Source organism: Geospiza fortis, unplaced genomic scaffold (assembly GCF_000277835.1).
Source record: "Geospiza fortis unplaced genomic scaffold, GeoFor_1.0 scaffold452, whole genome shotgun sequence".
NCBI lineage: Eukaryota > Metazoa > Chordata > Aves > Passeriformes > Thraupidae > Geospiza > Geospiza fortis.
Genome location: NW_005054369.1, coordinates 2,469,116 through 2,491,751, shown reverse-complemented (window position 1 = coordinate 2,491,751; position 22,636 = coordinate 2,469,116). Strand labels below are relative to the sequence as shown.

General features: G+C 42.1%; 1 protein-coding gene across 1 annotated transcript in view; it reads right to left on the bottom strand.

The window, feature by feature from the left end:
* Window positions 1-22,636, bottom strand: part of DOCK1 (dedicator of cytokinesis 1) — a 254,970-nt gene that overhangs the window by 179,581 nt on the left and 52,753 nt on the right. Inside the window, exons 24-27 of the mRNA XM_014308424.2 lie at window positions 16,731-16,801; window positions 15,007-15,113; window positions 8,391-8,518; window positions 6,829-6,924 (exon numbers count right to left, since the gene is read on the bottom strand). Coding sequence (XP_014163899.1) covers window positions 6,829-6,924; window positions 8,391-8,518; window positions 15,007-15,113; window positions 16,731-16,801 — 402 coding nt within the window. The remainder of the gene's footprint in view (window positions 1-6,828; window positions 6,925-8,390; window positions 8,519-15,006; window positions 15,114-16,730; window positions 16,802-22,636) is intronic.

The following is a 22,636-nucleotide window of genomic DNA, read 5'->3' as shown; positions in this document are numbered from 1 at the left end:
GGACAAAGATGGGAAGTAAAACTGTCTCCCTCCCCTCCTCAGATCCGAAAGCGTGGCGCTCTGACCTGCTAAAGCGTAGGCCGGCATCCTGCTCCCCCAGGAATGGTGGAGGCCTTTGAGGGGTCTGGGTTGTTGTCTTTGGACAGCAACGAGGGGGAAAATCAACAGCAAGCCTTATGTTTGCAGTGGTGTTGAGTTTTACAGCTCCATGTTGATCGGGGAGTGCAGTTTTCAGCACAGAATTCCTGGACAAAGCACAATTTTTCCCGCGGCCCGCGGCCGCGCCGATCTCCGAGATGTGACTGTGGTGTATTCTCTGCCTTCATGCGATGTAGACTCCAACCAAGCTCTCACATTTCAACCTCATCTCTGGTTTAGCTGTGTCCTCACCACCAGAAGAACCACTCTGCTGCTCAGCCCCAGCAGGGGAGCGGCCAGAAACCTCCCAAAAATCAGGCCCAGCCTTTAAGCACCTCCAGCTCACAAGGTCCAGGCCATGGACAACCCCTCAGTGTCACCTTGGAAAGGTCTCAACCACACAGGAACAAAACCCAACCCCAAAAGAGACCCATCCCAGTCCGGATTGTTGGCCTTTGCCATGGGTTAAGTATTTTTTTCTAACAGTCTTTGGAAAAACCTCTCCACTGCTGCAGAAGGCACCAGGAGATGTCCAGGCTGCAGCACTGCTTGGAAGGAGCTGAAATTGGAAATGCTATTTATTTATTTATTAAGCTGCTCAGATGGGTTTCCCACCCTATTATAATTTATATCTCAATCTATTAATTGTACTCAGTAATTGAAACACTTAGGAGAGAGATGTGAATCACATTTTTCTTAATTTGGTTTGGTTTTTTTTTGAAATGGCACTTAAAATTTTGCTCTGATTTATAAACTGCAACTTTTCCTTTAAGTATTTGCTACTGCCATTAAACTTGCATCTAAAATGACGATTGGTGGAAAAATTCCTCATGCTAGACGTGGCCAGGGAGTGGGAATCTTGTCTTCTGTTTTGGTTTGGGATTTTTCCCTAAGGATTTCAGATTAATTTGAGTGTCACGTGACAAACTGAGTTTGAAATTGCATCCCCTGTAGCAGCAGGAAGGTACAAATTCTTCAGCCTTCAGGTGCAAGGACCGTGATCATTGATTTGCACAGACTAAAAATTTGGGGAAGTGTTTTTCTTTTACACTGTTTCTCCTCTTAGCTCAGCATCCAATTTACTCCTGAGAGGAAACTGGAGGAAAATAACCTAATTTTTTTTCCCTTCAAAGAGAAAGAAAAGCAAATTAAAATGGGAAAGGAAATGCAGAAGATGCCTATGGCCAGCTCAATATTTGCAGTAAACCTTCAAGAGGGCTACGAGCTCTTGCACAGAAGCAAATCCTGAAATCCTCTGGTGGGAGTTGAAGGATTAGGAAGGTGATCCTGTACACAAGGAAGTGCCATTGTTTCATGTGGAAAAAACCCATATTTCATGTATTTTATATTGTTTTTTAAGTAAAATATAGAACTGTTTATAAGACAGCCCACACAACATGGCTTAGAAACCCAAATATTTCCAAATTAAAAAAAATACATTTTTTTTAAGCAGAAAAGAACCTCAAAAATGGGCAGAAAAAGGAAAATACAGCAGTATTCATTATTAAAAAAACATTAATACCTAATGCTCTCCTCCATGCTAACAGGCCTAGTGTTTGGGGTTTTTTAAGGAAATTAAACCAAGCATCTCTCCATGGCAATCAACTCCCAAATCCTCAGTGCCACCCCTCAGTAGCTTTGTGTGTGCAGGGACCCTGAGTGATCCAGAGCTCCTGGAATGAGGGGAGAAGAGGGAGGAAACTCCAACTGGAGAAACAAAGAGCTCAAAGGGAAAGTTCTCACGGCGTGTTCTGTACATGTCCAGGCTATTTTCTTAAGAAGTTGCAAATTTTTAATTTTTTACATTTTTTTAAACCTGGGGAAAGCTGACATTACCATAGAGTCTTGCTTCCAACTGACATCTCGTGTTCTCTGGTACCCTCCGATGTACTTTGTAATAAAATGTTTTTGCAAGTGTGTAAAATGTATCATAATTGTATTGCCTTTAGAATCACTCAGGCTCAGGTTAGATAGACACCAAGAGAAAAAAAAACAAACCTAATTCTTTAGAGCTTTTAGTTCAATGTGACAGAGCTATTTTCACCCTCATGTAGAAAATCTTGGAGGTTCTAATGAGGAAAATGCTTTTTTATTTTCAGTGTGGCTTTGCTGGATTCACTGGCAGTCCCCTGCACTTCATACACTGATTTTCTAGCTGCACTTCTCCCATCTCCTGCTTCAAAATACTTTTTAGCCAATAAATACTGCAGTGATTTTATATCCCTTGCTCTTTGCTGAGTCCTTATAATTTCCACACAGCAACAGTTGCATTCTTTGGTTTAGAACTAGGAGGAAAACACTATTCCTTGTGAGTAGCACTTGGTTTCTTAAAGATGAAAAACAAAAATAAAATGTAAAAATACTTTTAAAAAAACAGGATAAAGTGAAAAAAAAACATGATTAAAACTGGAAAATCCTACCATGGGTACAAAGTGTTTGCTTTTTCTTGCCTCAAATGCAAAACCACTGTCCATGCCTTTGATTTCACTTGATGTTTTAAAGGTTAGATCACTTTCTCCAATCAAATAGAATAAATTTTCATGAACTTCCCAACCAAGTCAGCTGTTAGATTACACCAGGATTGTGTATTACCACGTATTATATATTGCTGCTGGACTTGAGCTGGAATTGAACCAGATTGCCACTAAAACTCCAACTGCACCAACACCATTTTGTCTGGGAGAACGAAAGGGACCTGCATGAAGATTTTTAATATTCCATAAAAGCCATCTGTGGTTCATTAAAATAACTGGAGTGCTACAAATGTGTCCATTTGTTTAGGTGAGTGCAGCTCCTTGCCATAAATGTTGGTAGGGAATGCAACAGGGATGGTTTGACAACACAAAAAAGCTCAGTATTAGTGATGGAATAAAATCGTGGCCACCATCCAAATACCACTTCAGTTTCAGTGAAATTAGCTTGCAATAAGTAATTTCAAATGACTTTGAAAGAGAAGAAAACATGTGACTCAATAAAGCAAAGTATTTTTACGTGGAAGAAGTCTGGTGAAGAAAATGAGGTTTTCTCCCCAATTGTGGAATACATGAAGCCTGACCTGGGCAGATTTTAAGGCACAGGAAGATAATTTACACCCAGATTCAACTCCTGAATAACAAACTGCAGCCCCAGAAGTCTGCTGTGACCATCAATAACTCTGATTTCAGGCTGGCACCTGTATTTTACACCCTTCTGGAGAGGCCTGCAGCCTGGAAGTGCTGAGAGATGGACAATCCACCATGGTGAATGATTGATTGATTGATTGATTGATTGATTGATTGATTATCCAGAGCTCCCCCATCAGCGCCACTCTGCTGTACACAACCCTCGTCACTCTCCTTGTGTCAGGTGCCACCTGCACCCCACAGAGATTCCCCTTCTCAATCTCCTTCCAGAAACCTCAGACAGATCCCACAAATCCCCTTTTTCTCCTTCTGATGGCTCCTGCATCATTTCTGCTCTGGTTTCACCTCATCCTCATCCCAGAGCACAGAGGGGAAAGCAGCAAAGTGGAGAAGATTCCACTCATCAGCAACACCACTAAGTCCTGTCCATGCTTCCCACGCACACCCCCCAATACCCAAAATAACCCATTTTCCCTGCTCAGGGAGTCAGGGGTCACTGACTTTGTTGCCAAACACCTTTAGATGTTTTCCAGAGCCACTCTCCTTAAGGACACTCTTGGAAGTGAACACCACAGGACCATGGAATGGTTTGTGTTGGAAGGGACCTTAGAGACCATCTCATTCCAACCCAATCTTACTCTAAGCCAGGAGATTTCCCTTCAGAAACTACAGAGCTTGGTTTCCTTTGGGAATGAGGCACATCCCAAGCTGCTGACAGGAGGAGAAGGAGCAGCCATGGATCATTGTGGAGCTGCCACCGAGGCTGCTCTGTCCTGATTTACTGGAGGAGGCTGAGATGCTGCCTCACATGGAACCCAATGTTTCCCAAAAGCCACCAGGACAGGAAAGAGAAGGTTTAAAACCACCCTTCCAAAGGCTCAAGGAAGTTTGCTCAATTTACTTTTTCTTCAAGCAATGTGTTCTTCAGTAAGAAAGGTTTTGTGCTTTTCTTCCAGGTGATTTCTCCCTAGGCCAGGAGCAAAATTCACCTAAACCAGGCAGTATGGAGCAGCAGGACAGCTCAGCACCCTCAGGCTGCATCCTGTGCTAATAATAGAGTCATTCTATAAAATAAATATTAATAATATTAGAATCTTCTACTCAGAAAATGGATCAAGTAAAAACCACCAGTGAGACTTACAGAGGGAAAAACAGTCCAAACCAATGAGGATTAACAATTCTTTTGCTAACATAATTATTGTCAAACCAGATTTTAAACTTAGCATTTATACTTCACTTTAATTAATAGCTGTTTCTTCTCCTTGCAATTGGTCTCTTATTTCAAGGTAATTCTCTTTTGAAGGTATAGGACAAAACTTGCTTTTGATTTTACCAAGGAACTCACATTTAAGGAGGAAAAAAGCCAAAGGGGATTATTGGAGAATCCTTCCAGTTCAATGCTGCAGAAAAGGCTCATCCTGTAATTAAAACTTCTCACTTGAGCACTTAAATCTTTGACATTCCTCCACTGCTCATAAACTGCATTATGCAGCATCAGGTTTTGGATGGAGATGGTGTCACTAAGTATTCTTCCAGGGAGAAAACATGCCAGCTTTAGGACACCAACACAGTTATATTTATAGAATGAAAAATTGCTTATGTCCTGTACTTTACTTCTTTTCAAGAAATTTAACTCTGTCAGATATTTTAAATTCCTTCCTTCTTTCCTTCCAGTCATCCTGTATGGTTAATTCTCTACTACAGTTAAAATTAAAAAAAGGAAAGGCACTGCATCATTTCAACCCAAATATCTGATGTAAGAGAGGTCAGCCTGTGCTTCCTTATTATTATTATTATTATTATTATTATTATTATTATTATTATTATTATTAATAATAATAATAATAATATAATAATAATAATAATAATTTTACTGCTCCTACTTTGCTGACACCACAAAAATGAGTTATGGCTGGTTATTTAACAGGGGAATCTCCTCAGTAAATTCTGCATTGTGAAGTAGGAGTAGATACTCATTAAGAATACCCTGAAATCTCAGTGTTCATTAGCTGATTATGGAGGCTGTGCTCAGGAGCACAATGCAGATCTTTAATATCACTGCTCTTGAGTTCAAACACACACACACAGGTTTTCAAATCTACTCTGCTAACTGCAAAAGGCATAATTAACGTTTTTAAATATCACCTGCACCACCTTCATCAAAACAATAATTAACTCTCAGTCAGCCTGAAACGGAGGAAGTTAAAATAACACACAAGTCTTCTGACTTCCATGCACTGCTGCATCCCAGCACTGGAATATTCTGCAGGAATGTTCAGCTTGGAACCAGCTCCCCACAGAGGTTGTGGATTCCCATCCCTGGAAGTGTCCAAAGCCAGGTTGGACAGGGCTTGGAGCAGCCTGGGATGGAGGAACTGTCCCTGTCCCTGGAATAAAATGAGCTTTAAGGTCTTTCCAACTCAAACCATCCTGGGATTCTGTGACTTCTTGCTCCAGCAATGGATCTGGAGATCCATTATCCCTTCCTTACAACAAAACCCCAAGTGATACAAGTGGGAGACCAAAACAAAGCTAGTGGATGATTCACCAAAGACAAAATGAAATTGCAGAAGATTTGTCAACATGAGCACCCCCAAATGCCAAGGAAATGGGCAGCAGCAGGTCAGGCAGAAGTGCTGAGGACACAGAGCCCTGTGTCAAAAATCACTGTGTGCAAAAGTCAAATATCACTGTCTGCAATTACAGGGACAATTTAAACTGGGAAGGAAAGAGGAGATCAAAAAACCAAGTTGCTGATGGACTCTTCTATCTGACTAACAATTAACCCCCATGGTAAGAAATCAGTGCATTGAGCCAGACTGACCCAAATTGACGCAGAACTGAGGGACAAGTGCTCAGACACAGCACAGACCTGGCTCACTTCGACCACTTCCCTGGAGAGATCAGCTGCCAGCTGCAGCCAGCTAGAAGAACACAAGAGAAAGGCAAACACACAGAGGGGCTCCCAAAAACACAGAGAGACCCCCAAAAACACACAGAGAGACCCCCAAAAACACACTCAGATCTATCCCCATCTCAGGTATCAACAAGCCTCACTATTGTTTTCATTATTTAGTCCAATATTCATTAATTAACAGGGGAAAAATTAGGGTGTAAGGCTTTAAAATCACAGTGTTAAGTGAATAGGGTCGCTTGCATCAGTCCTTCCTCTAAACATCATTTTGGGCTCTGTTCTTCAGTCATTTGAACACTCACCTTGGTTATCTCAGTTTAAGTCAAAAAGACAAGTAAATGCTTGTAAAGCAGTAACAACAGCCAAGTCTCATTTCCACACTTCTCAGCTGGCTAATTACCAATACTACATCATTTTGGTGCACACAGATATCAATCCTGGCTAATCACCTGCTCACAGAGATTTTTCAAGCTTTTTTTTTTTTCTTTTTTTGCTCTTCCCCTGTGTCAACCACAGCAAAATTACCAGGCAGTGCTTTCCAGCTTCCTGAGCACACAGAGAGAGGAGGTTTTGATTGCTTTGGGTCACCTGGGATTGCAATCCTATTACAGGCAGGTTCAGGGAGATGTGACAGAGGTGTTTGAGTTTACTTACAATGAGCTCTGAGTCCCGTCCCATGGAAATCACAGTTCTGTTCACTGTCCTCAGCAGGTTCTCCATGATGATCTGCACATGGCGTTGTGTGGGGCCCTGAGGACAAGGAATAAATCACTGATAGCTACAAACAACAGACAGCAGCACAGCTGAACCATTTGTGCTGCCTTTCAACCCACCTGTCTGCTGGAAATTAAGTAAAACATCACTTGCTGTTGATCACAAGGAGGGAAGGGGTTTAACAAAGTGTTATTTTGGTAATACATGTTTCTGATAAATTAAAATGTGCTGTTACAATTCCAATGGAAATGAAGCTTTTTACCCATTAATTTTCTTCCCCCAAGTCATTTTGCCAACATCAAACCCCCACAGGCTTTACCAGACCAGGGGAGGGGGGGCTGTTCTGTAACAGTTTAATTAAAAGGAAGAGAAAAGCAAAGCAAAACTTTCATTAAGGAATTGCCAATTTCAGCCAATATTAGAAGCAATCTATCACTACTTCTGAAAGAGTTAAACATGAAATATTTATTCCAAGCAGCTTTTAAGGACAAGTCCAGAAATCTCACACGGAATGATGGGCAAAAAACAAAGCCAAAAACACCACAGGGAGAAAGAAACAGATGAGCTTTGCTCCCATCTTTTACTTTATGGATGAAAAATAGATTTGCATATTTGAAGGACAATCCACCACCAGCACAAACTCACCCAGGAGCTGCCAGGATCAGCCTGGGAGAGGTTGGAGCTGCAGGTGAGCCCCTACCACAGAGAGAAAAGCAGCCAACAAAGAGAGACAGGAGCAGCCAGGCTGCCAGAACCAAATTCCTCCTGTAAAACAACCCCCTCTCTGAAGCAGCCACACAGAGCTACTTCCAAAAACAAACAAAATCAGAGCAAAACCTAAAAAAACCCCAATTAAATAAGATGCCAGAGAGGATGTGAGTAGCTGACCCCTGAGGTCCTTTCCATCTGAATTAGTGTATGATTCTACACAGCACTGAAGGTTCAGGCAGCAGCAGCAGCACAAATTTCAGGAGAGCATCAAATCACTGCAGCTCTCTGGCGAAGCACCAATATTTGTATGTTTGTTGAGGTCAAGAGAAAGCAAAAAAAGAGACTATTATGCAAAAAAAGGGATATTACACATGCTGCATGTCTGGGAACCGTGTCAGCAACAATACAACTCAAATGTGCATTTCCCAAAATGCCCATGGGAGAAAAGAAAAAGCACCAAAACAAAACATCTTCCACCTGGAAAAGGCCAGGCACAGTAAATGAGGAAGGTTTCACTCCTAAGGACATTCATTTCTTCACTATCTAACCAGAAAAGCTGCACTGGATGTGCCTCAGAAACAACAAGAGCTGTGCTGGATGTGACGTGTGAGACACCACACAACAAACACATCCTCATCATCACTGGGAGAACTGAGAGTTAGAAAAGGCTGGTTAGGAGGTTATAAAAAAGAAAAATAAAAATCTAAAGCCTCAGGAGTTACCTGCTTAATTCACTTTACTAAAACAATTTCTGTGAAGTGTTACTCATCACAGAGGCAGCCCACACTCACCACGTCTTTCTTGTAGAGCACTTCCAGGATGTTACTCAGCAACTGGCAGCAAGCCTCCAAATCTTCTTGTCTCTCCAAGTGATACTTGAGCTGGTCTGTCATTGTTGGCAGCAAGATTTCCCTGCAGTCTGCACACAAAACACGAGGTTACAAACACAGCTTTCAGGGCCTCCAGGCTGATGTGCTTCAGTGCTTACATAAGACACAAAAAAATCGGGAAAAATAAATTAACTTCCAGCTTTCCAACCAAAGCCTCACCTCACCTTAAAAACTTCTGCCTCTGACCTGCTCCAACCTTTGACCATTTGCTGCTATTAAAAAAATAAAAAATCTCCTTCCTTGCTCAAGTACTCAGACTGTTCCTACATGGAGGGAATCACCAAGTCAAAATTAATTACTAATTATCCATATAAATGTCAGCCCAGTGAACAGCTTGGCTCTGCAGATCTGCCCCAGAGATGCTCTGGGATCACAGCCTCGTGCCTCTGCATTTGGGAAACTTCAGGATGTGTTGCTCCCTGAATTTTGGACTAGGAAAGGAAACAGCAGATGAAGCAAAACCCCACAGGGCAGAGGGGTCGTGTAATGTGAACTGTCCCCAAATGCAGGGGAGGGGAGGAACCCCAAAGCCCAGCTGCTGAGCACTCCAGGAAAGCACAGAACATGTCTTTGCAGAGCCTGTGTGGTGAATTAATCTTTAATAACTTAAAAGGCCCCTAATTAGAGGGCTGAGAATGTTCCAGAGCCCTGCTGAGCCCCACTGGCAGGGAGGGGGCAAAGATCAGTTTAAGATCTGAGTCACTGTGAGTTCCACTGCAGGGCTGGAGCTGCTCTGATCAACGGGGGAGGCAGCCAAGCTGCATTTCTGAGAAAGGGAAAACTCATTATTTGCCCCAGTGCCTGGTCTGCAACGACACAACCTGCACAGAACACTCAGTTCCCTTGGGTGGGGCTGACAGGGCTCCTCAGCTCCCACCTGGGGCTGCTGAGAACATGGGGGGAAGCAAAAAGGGCTGGGAACTCCACAAAATCATCCCAAGGGTGAGCAGGAGCAGCTGAGGGAGCTGGGGGGGCTCAGTCAGGAGCAAAGGCGGCTCAGGGGAGATCCTGGGGCTCTGCACAGCTCCTGCCAGGAGGGGATATTGAGTGAAGGACACAGGGAATGGCTCCCAGTGCCAGAGGGCAGGGCTGGATGCGATATTGGGCAGGAATTCCTGGCTGGCAGGGTGGGCAGGCCCTGGCACAGGGTGCCCAGAGCAGCTGGGGCTGCCCCTGGATCCCTGGCAGTGCCCAAGGCCAGGCTGGAGCAGCCTGGAACAGTGGAAGGTGTCCCTGCCAGTGGAATGGGATGACTTTCAGATCTTTCCAACCCAAACCATGACTCTGTGATGTTCCAACCAACCCAGGGCTGTGGTGACACCCCCCACATGAAGATGAGATTTTCAGTGCATCTTTGCTATGACCTGTTTTGCAGAGCACTGAGCTGCTGCACTCTGCATTGACTGCCTGGAAGCTCAGAGGAGGAAAGGTGAACCCTCATCACCCTGCCTGCCACAAACACCCCCAGCCCTGATTAATGGGGAGAACCTTCATGGTCCAGAACATCAGATCCTGCTCCCCAGGCAGCTCAGGATCTGCTGCACAGTGATCACAGACAATGGTAACTCCACATCTGCTCTAGAGCACAGTCCAGCCAGTGGTGATTTAATAAGAGAGAATCAAATATTCATCTGCACCAAAGGATGCTCAGCTCAGCAGCACCCAAGGAAAGCCTTCAATGAACACAGGTGAATACACACCATAAATCTGTGTCAATAAAAACATTTCATTTCCTGGGACACTGATAAATCCATTTATTTTATGGTTCATTGAGTTCATGTGGCTAAAAAAATTTGACCTGTGCTCAGTAACTTTGTTTCCACTCCACAGCCTGTGAGTTGAGTCATAACTGAGCAGTAAGAACTCTTATAAATGCTGGGTATTATCTACTAATATTCAACAGGCTCCAATTCCTCATGGAAAATCCTTGGATTTTCTCTTTGGAACTCCAGCAGCTCCACAGCTCACTTGGCAATCAGCTGGGAGTCTCTTGGAAAACAAAGCAACAGCAAATCCAAACAGCTCCATAGGACAAAACAAATCAGTGTGTACATAAACCAAAACCTTGATGCTTGCAAGGACAGGACACCTGATTTAACTCCCAACCATGAGCACTGAAAATATCCATTATTATTAAACTGCTCCACACTCAAGGAAAAATTATATCTGTGCCTTTTTGTTTAATTTTTAAGTAATGGAGTAAAAATTATATATAGGAGTATATATATTATGTTATTATATGGTGGTAGGGATAAATGCTATTTATATATTCATTTCTTCTGGAAAAGTATACATATTCATTTACAATTCAACACATTCAAAGTATTAATATATTAATTTACCTCTACTTTACTATATGCAATCATTACTTATTTATATAATTACCACATGTTCCTATTTGTGTTTGTAAATATGAATAAAATAAACTTTACGACTATATTTTAAACTATTATATTACTATTAAACTATTACTATTTTTACTATTGTATTACTTTTTTTTTTAAAGATACACAAACCCCACCACCAGTCTCCATTCTGATCCAAGGTCCCAAACTCTCCACATTTCCCAGTGAATCACCCAACACTCAACAACATCACTAAATCAAAATGCTTCAGCAAACTGCTTCACACACTCCCCTCTCACCCCCAAATCCCTCAAGCTTCACAAATTCATGTATTTTGAATTTTAATTCCTCTGGAGACACAAATAAATCTTCCTTGACCTCTCCAAGCACAGAATCTGAGCCTTTTTTCTCCACCAGAAACAGGCTGATGAAATTTTCTGTGCATTTGCCAGCCTTCCCTAAGTCCACAATCCTGCAGTGCATATTGCTTTTAGAAAAGAAAATCTCATTTTTGCAACAGGATCCAGGGTTAGGTGACAGCTTATATGGAAGTATTCCCTATCAGTTTAAAATTCCTCAATCAGTGAGAAGCAGGAGGGGCAGCCAAGAACATTCTAGTAATGAACTGCAACCCACAGAGCGAGGGACAGGAAAATCTGAATTTTAGAAAGGCTGTGGATAGAGGTTTGATTTATCTTCAAGTGAATTTGAATGTTTATGAAACTTCAGAGAATGATCACGATGGAGAATTATGATGAGAAGATCAGAGGGATGGAGCCCCTCTCCTAATATCCAAAAGCCTGGATGTGGCACTGGGTGCCAGGGTTTAGCTGAGGTGTTGGGGCTGGGCTGGACTTCATGTTCTTGAAGGTCTCTTCCAACCTGGTCATTTTGGGAATTCCTGTGAGGAAAGGCTGGGAGAGCTGGGGATGTTCACTTGAAGAGGAGAAGGCTCCAGGGAGAGCTCAGAGCCCCTTGCAGGGCCTGCAGGGGCTCCAGGAGAGCTGGAGAGGGACTGGGGACAAGGATGGAGGGACAGGACACAGGGAATGGCTCCCACTGCCAGAGGGCAGGGCTGGGTGGGAGATTGGGAATTGGGAATTCCCAGAGCAGCTGGGGCTGCCCCTGGATCCCTGGCAGCACCCAAGGCCAAGTTGGAGCACCCTAGAACAGTGGAAGTGTCCCTGCCATGGCACTGGATGGGATTTAAGGTCCCTCCCGACCCAACCCAGTGTGGGATTCTGTGCTACCAATGCCAAGAGAAGCTTTTACAGCCACACTTTATTTACTGAATAAAAACCCCCAGACACCCACGGGAACCCCAGAGTGGTTTGGGTCAGTGCAGGTGCCTGGAATCCCCATCCCAGCCCCAGCAAAGGCTGCTGGATTTAGGACATTCCTAACAGGCAGTGACAGGAAAACCCAGCTGAGGAGCCTCCTGATAAGATCTCAGAGCCATTAAGCAGCAGAGATCTGTCAGCAAACCGGCCCTGGGCCCTGATTAATCACCCTCCCATTAACACAGATCCATTTAAATTTCTCAGCAGCTCAATAATGTTGGACAGCACCGTTCCCTGCACCCTGAAGGGCTGAGTTTGGGAGTCAGGTTTAAAAAACAAACCAGCCACACACAGTTCCTACCTCTCCCTCTGAAAATGGAACTGCCTCAATAAGGGAGGGCAAAGATTAATATGGGAAATGCACCACAGGAGTCTTGTTTTAGCTGAGTTATCTCCATTCCTTCCTCCCAAGGAGAGAAAAGGATGATCCCTGATATTACTGACTTCTGCCCCAAAGTCCTGGGAATCTGAGAGCAGGACTCAGGAGAAAGGAAAATTATTATACAGTGAGCTGAGAATGAATGAAGCAAATGAGTAACACTGAAACATTAAATTAGCCAGGAAACATTAACTTATTCTTGGAGACACCATTTTACCCAAAAATGAGTAACACTGAAACATTAAATTACCCAGGAAACATTATTCTTGGAGACACCATTTTACCCAGGCCCCAACACCAGCAACTCCATTTGCACTCCTCCTTCCACTTCTTGAAAATCCAGCACTTCAGGGCTGAATAACTTCAAATCATTTCAGAAGTGAAGATAAAGTCTGGACTTGCTGTTTCTACCAAATCTCTATGCATGGTGACACAGGTGGTTAACTGTTTTTCAGAGATTTTAAGAGTGGTATAAAACCACCACAATGCCAATCCACCAAGATTTTTTAAACTGGAGCCAGCAAAATTTGTTTTATCAGCACTCAGCAGTCTCAGCTTTTGTGATCTGAGAGCAGAATCCTCCCAAATCTCCTTTCCCACTGAAGCAGTGCCTGTTTGCTCCCTCATTACCTTCCCTGACAGCACACAAACACTTTGTTTGGGTCAGTTTAACCTGCAGCCAGCCTGAAAAAGAACCAAGTGCTTCACCTCAAAGGAGGAAATCTGTAGGACAAGTGCCTGAGCTTATCTTTCACTGGCCCATTAATGGGAAAGCAGAAAATAACAAGGCGTGGATGAACGGCACCCTCTGAAAGGTTTCTGCTTTCCTTCAGCCAGGGAACAGCTCCAAGGCACAGAGGACATCCCAAAGCTCCATTTCCCCCACACAACATCACTAAGCACAACAGCTGAATTAATGATTTTTGAAAAACCCCAACACAAAGTTACAACAGAGCCCAATAACCCGGCTGCTTCGTGCCCTTTGAAAATAACAAATCCCAAGGTTTTTTGGTTTTTTTTTGTAATTTTGCACTTTCCTAATCGAGACTGCAGGTAACAAATGGTAAAGAAGTGATTTTCCTCATGCCTGAGGCCAGGCTGGACGGGATTGCAGCAGCCTGGGATAATGGAAGGTGCCTGTGGGAATCAGAAAAACAGCAACTCCCACAGACACTGAAGGGTTTGGTCTGCAGCCTTGGATTGATGTAAAAATATAACACAGATATCAAGCAGAAAAATCATAAACTCATATTTCTATAGTTGTAACTAAGAATATGCCTGAAGTAAGTGAGAAACTGCACTGATAAGATGGTGAAGGGTTTCTAATGCAGGGGTGGGGTTGTATGGAATAAGCTGAGAGTTCAGAAGTGAGAACAGAAGCAGATGTGTGCCTGTGAGGCAGAAGCCCATTGGACAAAAGTATCCTCAGTGCAGCAGAAGTGAGTAAAGGTGATGGGTCAGAAAAGCAAAATAAACCCTCTGGCAACTGTCCATTGGGTTAGAAAGTTCTAGATTGCCTTGTAACAAAGAACTTGTGCCTGCTCCTGAGCTATGGCAGAATGCTTGCTCCTCTGAAATCTCAGGGCCTCTGAGACTGATGTTTGTCTGAGCAATAAATCATTCTTAGCTTGAAAATAGTCCCATCCCTTGCTGGAGTTCTGGACGCTGAGAATTTCAGACTTTCTGTCCTGACAGGCACTGACCCCCAAGAGAACACTGCATTGACCTGAGGCCCTGGAGAAGCTTCCAAAATTGATTGATAGCACTGGGATTGTGGGTGTTGAGTTTTATTAGAAGTGTGTGATATCACAGGGTGGGAAACTTAAGAGTTTGTGGTTTTAGCACATAGCAATATATATGGGGGAAGATGGAGGTTTTAGGGCAGAGGCTGGTCCTTCTTCTTCACCTTCTTCTCCATGGGTCTGGGTGGTATTTTGCAATTGGGCAGAAAAGTCCCATGGTGGACTCTGAGTGATTAGTTATTGGGTTAAAAGTGAAAACAATTTAGGTGTCATTTCTTAATTGGATAGTTTAGCCTTAAAAGACCTTGCAACAAGAGATAGTTGGCCATTTTGTGCCTTGATAATGAAATACTGCAGAACTCACTGCTGTGAGACTGTAACATTGATAAGAAACAATAAATACCTGAGTCTGAATGTGAATTGTCCTCTCAAGGGCCTTCAACCCCAACCTCCACAGAGGAGGAAAAAGGAAGCCCAAAACCAGCAATCCCTCCATTATTAGGGGTGACAATGACAGGTGCCCACCAAGCCAAGGGCAGCACTGGATGCGCTTTAAGGTCCCTCCCCAACCTAACCAGTCCTGGGTTTGGATTTTCCACCTTGTCCCTCCAATGGAACACCTTTAACGTGTGCCAGGCTCCACAGGGATGGCAGGAGGGCCCAGGCAGGGCACAGGGACAGGGAGCAGAGCCTGGGCTGGTGCCTGCTCACCGTGCTGGGTGAAGAGGTCGCTGTGCACGATCTCGATGAGGCAGTAGAGCTTCTGGATGGTCAGGCGGCTCACGGGCACGTTGAGGATGAACTCGGTGAAGAGCTTGCTGCACACACAGGGAAAGCAAAAACCCATCAAACAAAAGCAAAAACCCCACTAAATAATCCGTCCAAAAACCCATTAAAAAATCCACAGAAAAAACAACTGGGCACAATCATCATAAAGAACCCAACACACAAGTTCCTGCTCTGGGATGAGCAAACTCAATTTTTTTGAGATATTAAAAAAAAAAAAATCAGAGACTCATGAATACTTTTCAATAAATTTCTTTCGTTTTTAATGTCATTTCTTTTGTCCTCTCCCTTTTATCTCAGTTTCAGACTCTTTGTTCATGTTTCATTTAAGTTTTAGGTTCCAAGTTTTCCTTGCCTGTGCTTCACGTTAATCAGCACGTTCGTGATTACGGATGCCAAAAATAAGGTGATAATTAACACTGTAAGATACCAACAAAAAAAAAAATTACTAATTAAAAACCCCCAGAAATGGACATTTTAAGAAAAGGTACTGTCACACTCATCAACTGAGCTCCCACCTAACATTGACAAGAATTGTCATTAATTTTGCATCCCTTCCTAAAATCTTCTTTGCTTTTCCTCTTGAGACTTCAGTCAACCTCAATTTAAATACTCCCACTGTTTAATTGTAATTTTGATTGGTAACGTCATAGAAAAAATGTAATATTTGGGCTAAAACAGGCCAAGTCCTGCATTTTCCTCTCCCTTTTCCCAGGAATTTTGCTGTCACATATCAAAATTACTATTTAGTTCAGAAACTCTACAAATCTGGACTTCTTAAGCCCAGGGAAGAGTAGATGTAAAACAATTCACAGTCCCCAGGCAAGGAGAAGGTAAATGCCAGGTTCCTCAGGCCACTGGAATGTTAGAATAAGATTATATTTATTTATTTTATCCCAGCTTTATCTCTTTTCCTCCTTCTGACATATCAAGACCATAAAAATAAAGCCAGACAAAATTTAGAAGGGTTTGTGCAGTAAAATCGATTTAAAACGTTTTTTCAGTTTGTAACAACACCATAAAAAATAAAATTGTATTTTTCTCTTTTAGCTAAAAGTTCTGCTGAAATACCAGTTTTTCTTTGGTTCTTCCACTTTTTTTTCCTTAAATATCCTGTCATTGTCCTTTTTATTTACTAACAACACTGCCATGTTTATGAGCTGCTGAGACATCGATCCAGCAACTGAATCACTGAATTATTTATTATTTTAGTATTTACATGAAATTTATACATCAAAGAGTGAAGCATCATGGTCCAGCTTAAGACTTTTGATGGCAGCTGCCTGATTAATAACTCTGGCTAATGGTTTGTACTGCAAAGTTTGTCAGGTATTTGTTAGACATTATTTTTTAAAAACAGGCTCTTTGTGTAACCCTTAAAAATACCTGCAAGGGACAAAAAAAAAATGCAATAAAACCAAAGTGATAAAACTTCTCAGGTGATCCATATTTCACTGTCTCAGTATATATTTCTATACTTTTATATATTGTTGTATCTTTATATATAGTGGTAACACGTAAAAATGAAATATACAGTGTATGGTTTTATGCTTACATATATTAAATGTATTTTATATATTTGTGTGTATATTTTATATATATCTTTATAAACTAAAATTAGCACTCCACACTTAATTAACTCTACTCACCTGAGTTCCTTTGGATCAAACACTAGTTTCACATCATTGACAATTGCTGGCAAGTATTTAAGTGCTGCACCCTAAAAAAAAAACCATCAAAAAACCCAAATTACAAAATTAAAGAGTTTAAAAGTGATGCAAAGACTGCAAGAAGAGAATCACTCATGAGGAGGTGACTTCGGTTTCACCATTTTCTGCGACACCTGAGCTGAATCTCAGCAAAAATTAAACTTTCAAACTGATTTAAAATAAGACAGAGGCATGAAATGTTTATAAACAGGAGAAATCTAAACCAAAATTAGAGATTTATAAGCTTCTTCCAACATTTTATAGAAACTTTTTGGTTCCTCTAATCCCTTTATTCCCATCTTCTGTTGAGGACTTTCTCATCCTCCTCCCCAGCCATGCTAGAGTTGTTTGGGTTTAATTTTCACTCCACTGCTTAAAAATTAAACAAAACACCTCATTAGCATTTTTTCCCTGCAGTAAATTCTTGGTAGCCACTCATGAAACCCTGGCTCTTCCCAATTCCCCTTGAACTCAGAGCTGCCACTGCACAGCACATGAAAGATACAAACAGATGTTTAATATTTTAACTGTTTGTAGGGATTTTTACTCATTTTATCTTTTTCTTAAGAACAATTCATAGGTAATGCAGGCACTGAGCACCAGACTAGGGAAAAAACTCAGAGTAATTGAAATATAAACCAGAACAGTCAGACTTGTCTGCCTTACCTGTGTTTGTCCAATTAAATCAAATTGTTTGATAACAGGTGTATTTCTGCCTGAAAAGAGGGAAGGGTTGGGTGGGATATTGGGAATTAGGAATTGTTCCCTGGGAGGGTGGGCAGGGGCTGGGATGGAATTCCCAGAGCAGCTGGGGCGGCCCCTGGATCCCTGGCAGTGCCCAAGGCCAGGCTGGACACTGGGGCTGGGAGCACCTGGGGCAGTGGGAGGTGTGGGTGAATGGCACTGGGTGAATTTTCAGATCTTTCCAACCCCTCTGTCACTCTGTGATGTGAGCAATGGTTGCAATTTACACTCCCCAGCCTGGACACACACTTCCCATCCCAGGTGGTTTCTGCAGGCAGAGGAGCCACAGGAGGAGAACAGTCTTGAGGAGCCAACACAAACCCAACTCCTTCCTTTCCCAAGAGCTCCCCTTTCCTGCCACAACCCCTGTCATTCCACACCCAACCCCAGAGCTCTCAAAAGCAGCAAACCAATGCTTCGGTGACACCCAAGGAGAACCTCAAGAGGCCACCAAGGCCGAGACCCCTCTCCAAAGGGAGCATCCAGCCTGATCCTGGGCTGGATGCAGATTTCAGAGCACCCAACTCTCACTCACAACCCACTGAGGCTGTCAAGCTGGACCACCAAGCATCCCACACCTGCTGGAAGGACTCCTGAGCTGGGAACCCTGGAATTCTGCAAAGGGAGCAACAAGGGATGAGGGCTCTAATGACCAGTCAGGAACCACAGTCAGCAATGGGGGTTTATTTGCTGATCATTCACATGCACGGAGCCATAAATGTTTAGTAACACGTCTTAAAAGAGAGCTTGCATTTTATATCTTGAATTAAAATTTCACACCGAGCGTAAAAATTAACACTTGAACGGCTCTCATGAACTACTGTGGGGTAAAACTACTTACAACAGCCATTTACAGCTTGGAGCTGCAACAATTAGCAGTAACCGAGGGTCTACTTTATGGACAAACCAATTAAAGTTTAATTGTGGAGACTTAAAGAAGTTTGTGGAAGTATATTTCCCAATTTCCCACCTCAGCTGGCTCGATTATGTGACAGGATGATCAGACTATGAGGCTGTGCAGCCCCGTGATTAAATCTGTATTTGTCCAAGCCAAAGGGCTACTAAAATAAATTTTTATTGGTATTAAATCATGTAGAAGGGCAGCTCTTGCTGTAGATCTTACTCTGCTCGAGCTGCAGCTGAAGTAGATTTTCTGTGAGCAGTAGCTCCATTGCAATGCTGGTTATTCCCAGGACACTGCAATGCATAAATGAGGAATATGAAATGCAGCAGATTAAAAAACCCTGCTCTTGTCTTTCCATGTAAGATCAGGAAAAAAAAAAGTATCTGGTTTGAGGGGGTTTTCTCCCATTTAAAGAAATTAAATTAATTACTTTTCACTCTTGATCAGCACTGGACAAAGGTTCCAATTCCTCATTTCCACAAGAAGCACACAGCAAACTAAGCCCAAAATCTTAATCCCATGGTTACACAGGGATGCTTTAACCACCTGAAAATCCCAACCAGCATTAACAAACCAGAGTAGGGAGGAACCTCAGTGCTCACTCACAGTTTTCTGCAGTAATTTCCCTGTGATCACACGAGCAGCACACCCAAAGCTGGCAAGATCAGCCTCACACACGCACTCAATAATTACACACAGCTTCAAGCTGGGCTGCAATAAAAATCTGACTGCCCCAAGGGGCTTCTCTCTTTGTGCAAAACCAGTGACAAATTATTCCCACCCTTATCGAGTCACAAAATCAGTCATTTCCAGTACTACAAAGCACACAAATAAAGCAGCAAAGGGGAAGGATGAAAAGGAGTGAAAGCAGCAATGAGCCAGCGTGTGCCATAAATAATGGATATATTCTCCCTGAGTTGAATTTCCTCGTACACTCACTGTTCTGTCAGCTGTGGGCTGTTATTGGGATTTTATTTTTTTTTTTACCCAGGCTGTGATTCACATGGCTCAGCATGACATCAGCAAGGCCATGGCAGCCTGCAGCCAGCTCAGAGATGCTGTGGCTCATCCTCCACATCCCAACCACACAAACACACATTCATTTCCCCTCCATGAACACCACAGCTGTGTGTAAAAGGAATTATTCCACAGAAAGTATGGGAAGAACCATGAGCTGACACTCCCTCTGAGCAGGAGAAGCCATGGAGCTGCTCAGAGCCTCAAGGATACCTTTAAAAACTGTGAAAAAGGCAATTAACTGGGCCAAGAAACACAACTCACTAAGTGAAAATACTCAGGGCCAGAAAAGTCAAAGCTTTGCCTTAAATGGAATAAATGAAGCAATAATTGATGGGCACAGCTCTCTGCATGGCCAATGCAGGGGATGGCAATTCCCTGGATTTATCCTTCCACGGGCTAATTGCAGCTCATTCCCTAAATCATCCCAACCTGCTCTCTGTCTGGAGCAGGACCCTTTGAGAAATTTCCAATAAATTCACTGATGGGCTCCTAATGACCTCACAGCTAATTGTGCCCTCCTCAACTTCCCCACAACTGGCAGCCAAATCACGTTGGTGTGGAAGGAACAAATGCAGTGTTGGTATCAAAAGATCACTGGAGTGCAAAAACCCTTCAGATGTGGTAAGAAAGCCAGAATAAGTAAGATCAGGAGCAATGGAATTGTTCTTTCCAACAGTGATCTCTCTGAACATCAATTAACTGAACAGCTAATTGTGTTCTCCTAAACTTGTGCAGAGCTGGCAGGGAAGTCAGCTTTGTGTGGAAGGAACCAACTCAGTGATGGTAACAAAAGATCATTTGAGGGGGAAAAACCCTTCAAAAAGGCCAGAATAAACAAGATCCGGAGCAATGGAATTGTTATTCCAACAGTGGTCCCTCTAAACATCCATGAGGAGTCCCCTGCACTGCCCACACTGCTCTTTTCTCACTGATAGCTCATTTCCAGACAGGAAATGAACCAAAAACGGGAAAAGAATGGGATCTACCATGAGGAAAATGAGCACATTGCCCAGATCTAGAAGTTCAAAGAGTTTCTATGGCTAATTCAGTTTATCATCTGAATTATTTACCTTGATTCTCTGAAAGGAACTTTTCCTGCAGTTTTTTGCTGGGTGGGTAAAACCTCAAAAAACTTCACTTTGACACTTGCATATTTAAATAAGAGTAAGCTTCATTTATTTATTGGGACAGAATGTGGCTCAACTTCTAAAACTACCAGGAAGTGCTGCTTTCCAAGGAAATCTCTGGAGTTTTTAATTTCTTCACAAAAAGATGAGAGGACAAGTAAAAGCCTTTTCTTTGTGTCATCAGGCAAATAAAAACGCATTAAAATAAGACAGGGAAACCTTGCTAAGTATATTAAAGTATTTCTGATATAATTGTGGATAACAGAAAAATGACTTTTACTCATTTAGTTTTGTTTGTTACACAGTTGAGAATATGTGAGATTTCTTAATACAAAAGTGAAATCACCTGTGTGATAAATACAGTAGGTCACTGGTGAGTGAAAAGCAAGCAGGACAGAAAAAGAATCTTGTAACAATGGCAAATTATCCCATTCCTGGGTTTATAAATGGAATGACAAAAATAAGTGTCACAAAAGCTTCTCAGCAGTAGCTGTTTAAATAAAAACTAACTTAACGTTGTCATTAGATTGACCAAATGACATTTGCAAACTATTAAACAAAATGTATTCTGAGCAGAACACCACAGCTTTTTTTCTGGGGTTTAAGTTCAGCTCTTTGTAGTCCATAAAAGCAAAAAAAAAAAAAAATCCTTAATTTAAAACTGTCATTTTCCCAAGCCATTCGTTTCCATCAGCACACCTGACCTCCAAATTAAGCACAAAAACCCTGTGCCAAATACATTATATTCTTCTGAACTCTTTCATTTGACAAAGAAATAAATTCGTTTCACCTGACTCCATTCGAGGTCATTATTTTAATGTTAATTTTCATCTTTTGTGCCATTCAACAAAACACCTCCCTTCCACCCCAGCATTATCCTGGGGTGGAATTATCTTTAATCCCATTAAACTCATCCAAAACCAAATGAAGCCCAATCAGCAGCTGCATCAAACAATACCCAGGAACACCTAAACTCAATATCTGAGATTTGTCCCAGCCTAGAGCAGTTACTCAGCCCACAAACTGAAGCAGTTTTTAGCCCAGTTGCAAAGCAGCACCTCTGGCACTAAATTCAGTGTAAAGTGCCCCATTTCAGGCTAAAAAACAGCCCAAATTCAGGCTAAAACCACACCAATTCAAGGTAAAACCAGATCAAATTCAGGGTAAAATCAGACCAAATTCCAGCTAAAAACCAGCTTTAATTCAGACCAAAAACCAGCCCTAACTCAGGCTAAGACCAGCCCTAATTCAGGCCAAAAAGCAGCCCAATCTCAGGCTAAAAAACAGCCCAATTCAGGGTAAAACCAGCCCTTAATCAGTGGAAAACCAGCCCAGTCTCAGGCCAAAAATCAGCCCAAATTCAGGCCAAAAACTAGCCTAATTCAGGGTAAAACCAGCCCAAATTTCAGGCTAAAACAAGCCAAATTTCAGGCTAAAAACCAGCTCAAATTCAGAATAAAACTAGCCCAATTCAGGCTAAAACCAGCCCTAATTCAGTGCAAAAGCAGCCCAAAGCACAATCACAAATAAGTATCTTTTGGAGTTACTTCCCACACGAGTTCTAAGAGACACAGAAACCTCAGCCCACAGCTGCATTTTGTTACTCAGCTCATCTGAAGTGATTTTTTTTTTTTTAATTTAAGGTGGGTTTTCTTTTTAATTGTCTTGATTTTGTTTTGGGATAGGTTAAACGTAATTAAAATTTGCATTAAACTTGAAAATGAAATTTTCAAATATGAAACATTGATATTCATATTTAAAATACGAAATTTTGAATTGTAATATTATTTATGTTTTTGTTAATAAGGTTTTGTTATCTTAATTTTGATAAACGTTATTTTATTTTATTTTTATTATTATAATGATTTTTTTTTTTTGCATTGGAATAAAACCTTTAAAGTTTATGATTTTTTTTGTGGGTGAAATATGTTAAGTGTAGGTTAGAATTTTGTGTAATTTATGTTTGCTGAGAAGGGTCCAGCTCCCTCCACTGCAGGAGGAGCTTCTGTACCTCCCAAGGGCTGCAGGAATCCCTGACTAAGGAATATCTG